General features: G+C 37.4%; 1 protein-coding gene across 1 annotated transcript; it reads right to left on the minus strand.

Annotated features, from left to right (window-relative positions):
- Window positions 1-222: 222 nt before the first annotated feature.
- Window positions 223-2,198, minus strand: LOC145219454 (G-protein coupled receptor GRL101-like). The gene is made up of 7 exons (XM_080086818.1): window positions 2,000-2,198; window positions 1,768-1,932; window positions 1,378-1,674; window positions 1,133-1,313; window positions 884-1,061; window positions 595-806; window positions 223-534 (listed from the first exon to the last, which is right to left on the minus strand). Exons 1-7 carry the CDS (start codon window positions 2,183-2,185, stop codon window positions 242-244), a joined length of 1,512 nt encoding a protein of 503 aa, XP_079942944.1. The 5' UTR covers window positions 2,186-2,198; the 3' UTR covers window positions 223-241.
- Between the last annotated feature and the right edge of the window lie 904 nt (window positions 2,199-3,102).

Genomic DNA, 3,102 nt, shown 5'->3' on the forward strand with positions numbered 1-3,102 from the left:
AACCAAAAACGTATTTACACTTTATTAGGCCTTAAAACAATTTACCACAGGTTGATTTTGCACAGAAATGCAAAGGAACAATCAACGTAAACAACGTGGAAAAATCATCTTGAAGAGTTAAAACATTTTCCAGCAACTGAAACAGTAAACACAGGAAGATAAATATGTACAAGGCTCACAAGATATTGTCAGTTCGGTATACAAGTCCGATTGGCAATCCTACAACATGGTCATGTATCATTTAAAGTGGGGTTTCGTCCACTACTATCACGTTCACTCGTCGGTCGGCTTCTGGCTGTTGACGTGGACGAAACTCATGCAAACGCTCCCGAATATAATCAAAGAGCATTTTCGGTGCGTTTGAGTAGATGAGAGGATTAAGGGAGCTGTTGATGGGAAGCAGGATTATTGCCGAAACTGCGTAGATCACTGGAGGTACAGTTGTTCCACCGAAGTTCAAGAAAGCCATGATCGAAATTGGAATCCAGCAGAAGAAATCGGTGAAGATCAGTCGGATGATTTTCTTCTGCATTTCTGTGAAAAACAAAACAGTTTTGCTGTTTTTCTTACACAAACACATCTCATTAGGTTTACCTTGGTATTGTTTTTCCGCTCTTGGGTTTCTCGCCCTCTCATTTACTTTCCTGCCACTGGCCGTTGACTTTTTGTAAATCCAAATGTACGTCACTGCCACAAATAGAAAAGCCAAGAAGTTGAGTATGATGATACCAAGTGAGTATGCCCAAGCCTTGTCTGTTTGTTTCACGTAAAGTTTACTGATGCAAACGCTGTTGGTGCTGTAGTATCTATTAAGGTAATAAAAAATATTAAGGTAATAAAACACTCAATACTTTACAAACCATCAGTATTTGCAACCACATACCCGAAATATCCTGCAATGCCAAACATATCAGTGTAGTTATAATCTTTGAGAACATTCACAAAATCCAGCCAGGAATAAGCATTTTCTAGCTTCGCAATTGCAGTTTCATACTGCTGGGAATCGTTAATAGTGAAATTGTGTTGAAAATGTACAAACTGTTCCATGAAATTTTCCATGCCTACACCAAATGTAACATTTTAAACCGAACCAATAAATAACTATGATTTGAATGGATGTACAAAATCTTACTTGAATAGTCCACTGCAGCACTTTGGAAAAACGGGTTTTCCTTCATCCACGCTTTGGTTTCAAACAAATGTTGGAATTCAGATGTGAGAGGAATAAATGCCAGAGTGAATGAAATTGACCACGACAATAGAATGGTAAGGATGACAACTTTAAGCTTTGGGTGTAGAGATGCGTTGAAAGGCTGCAAAATATCTTTCATTGTTTGACAAAGCATGGATCTGCACATACAGAACTGAGTTACTTACGTATTTTACAGCATAGAGTCGAAATGATGTCAGCAGAACCATTGTAAATACTGAGGTTTCGCTGGAAAGCAAAACCAATATTCCCATTGTAGTGCAACTTCCACTTGACCTCCAAACAAGGTCATTGGCGCAGTATTTTCCAGAGTAGTTAACACCAGCTGCGCCCAGCATGATCAGATAAACTCCCATGAGCAGGTCAGAAACAGAAAGATTGAGGACAAGAAGATGGTTGGTGCGAAATGCAGTAGTTTGTGATTCTGTTGTCATCAGAGTTTTTGCTTCCGTTACCATGACGACCTGTGATGTAAATGCAAAATTCAACTGTAATTCTTCATGTGTTGTTTTTATTTTGCATTTCATGCGGTATAAGTAAATCAAGTCTAAACATACCAAATTTCCAAAGATTGCAAGAAAGCCCATGATCCACACAACAGCTCGTAGGAATGGATTAGCAATCAGCTCGTATCGCGAGGAAAAAATGTTCTCATCTGTTCTGGTCGACTTTGATGGACATTCGTCGCTCCAGTCAGAACAATCTCCAAATCCATTGAATTTCTTTTGGTTGGAAACATTTCTATGTTTAAGAACGAAATCACTCAGTAGTCATTTAATTTAGTAATACCTTTTCCTTTTTAACAAAGAGTGGTTGTTTGTTTTCGCAATAGAACCTTCCGTCACTCGTGCAGTTTTTTTCATCACTTCCATCATCGCAGTTTATAGTGAAATCACAAACCTCTGCGTTGCTAATGGAAACCTGAAAACAATGAATTATGTTGCAATTAAAAATCATTACCTTACAAAACAGCATACCTTAGCTCCATTTAACGCTGAGCAATAAAATCTATCATGATTTGCACAATTTTCAGGATGTTCGTCACTCTTGTCTTTACATTGGACAAAACCGTCGCAAACTTTTAAAAGATATTTTTTTGGAATTTCGGATGCAGTTTCGTCACTTCCGTCTTGACAGTGGATGGCGCCATCGCAAACTTGAGATTGAAGGATGTGAAAAAGTCCATCAGGCGTTGGACAATATTTTAAACCTTTGCAAAGACGAGGATCCTCATCGTGAGCGAAGTGTCGACGACCGTAGAAGTAGTTAATTTTATATGGACAATCTCTTTTCCCGTCGCACAACAGTTCGGTGTTTGGATAAATCTTCCAACCAAAACATGCAAACAATTTTGCCAATAAAAACACTTGTTACCCTACATATGTTGTGATAAACAAGCTTGTATAAACAGCTGCCCTCAATTATACTTTAATTTACTTCGCTCAATGGAAACATAAAAGACGTATTTATGATAAAATGTCGGTTCGTGATCGAGAAGAGTATGGAGTCTTGAAACTGCAGCCCAAACAGAAAAATTCGTTAAAATTAAACTCAAAAAAGTATCAAAAATTATAACAACGAAAGTAAAATTACTACAGCTATGTGGCCGAGTGTGATGTCGTGCTCGAATTAAGTTGGGGAAATCACCCAGTTATCGACACACCCGTTTCAATAAAATGGAAAAAGCTGGGCTCATCTTACAACTTCCTCGTGATAAAAAATAATGAAAAACAAGCAATAATAAAATGTATATAAATATGGCATACCAAGTTAAATCGCAAATTATCAAACTAAAACTTCACCAAAAGCAACGAAACGAAAAACAAAATATTAAAAATTCAGTCCAATAAGTAAACAAAACGTTTAATGATGTTGCAGCAATACAGTGTATG

Source organism: Phallusia mammillata, chromosome 3 (genome assembly GCF_965637545.1).
Source record: "Phallusia mammillata chromosome 3, kaPhaMamm4.hap1.1, whole genome shotgun sequence".
NCBI classification, from domain to species: Eukaryota; Metazoa; Chordata; class Ascidiacea; order Phlebobranchia; family Ascidiidae; genus Phallusia; species Phallusia mammillata.

Coding starts and splice junctions, on each gene's coding strand:
- LOC145219454 (XM_080086818.1), bottom strand. CDS start 2,185: ATGCTGTTTTGTAAGGTAATGATTTTTAATTGCAACATAATTCATTGT. Junction 1,675..1,767: donor TTGCAATCTTTGGAAATTTG/GTATGTTTAGAC, acceptor TTTACATCACAG/GTCGTCATGGTAACGGAAGC. Junction 1,314..1,377: donor GACTCTATGCTGTAAAATAC/GTAAGTAACTCA, acceptor GATATTTTGCAG/CCTTTCAACGCATCTCTACA.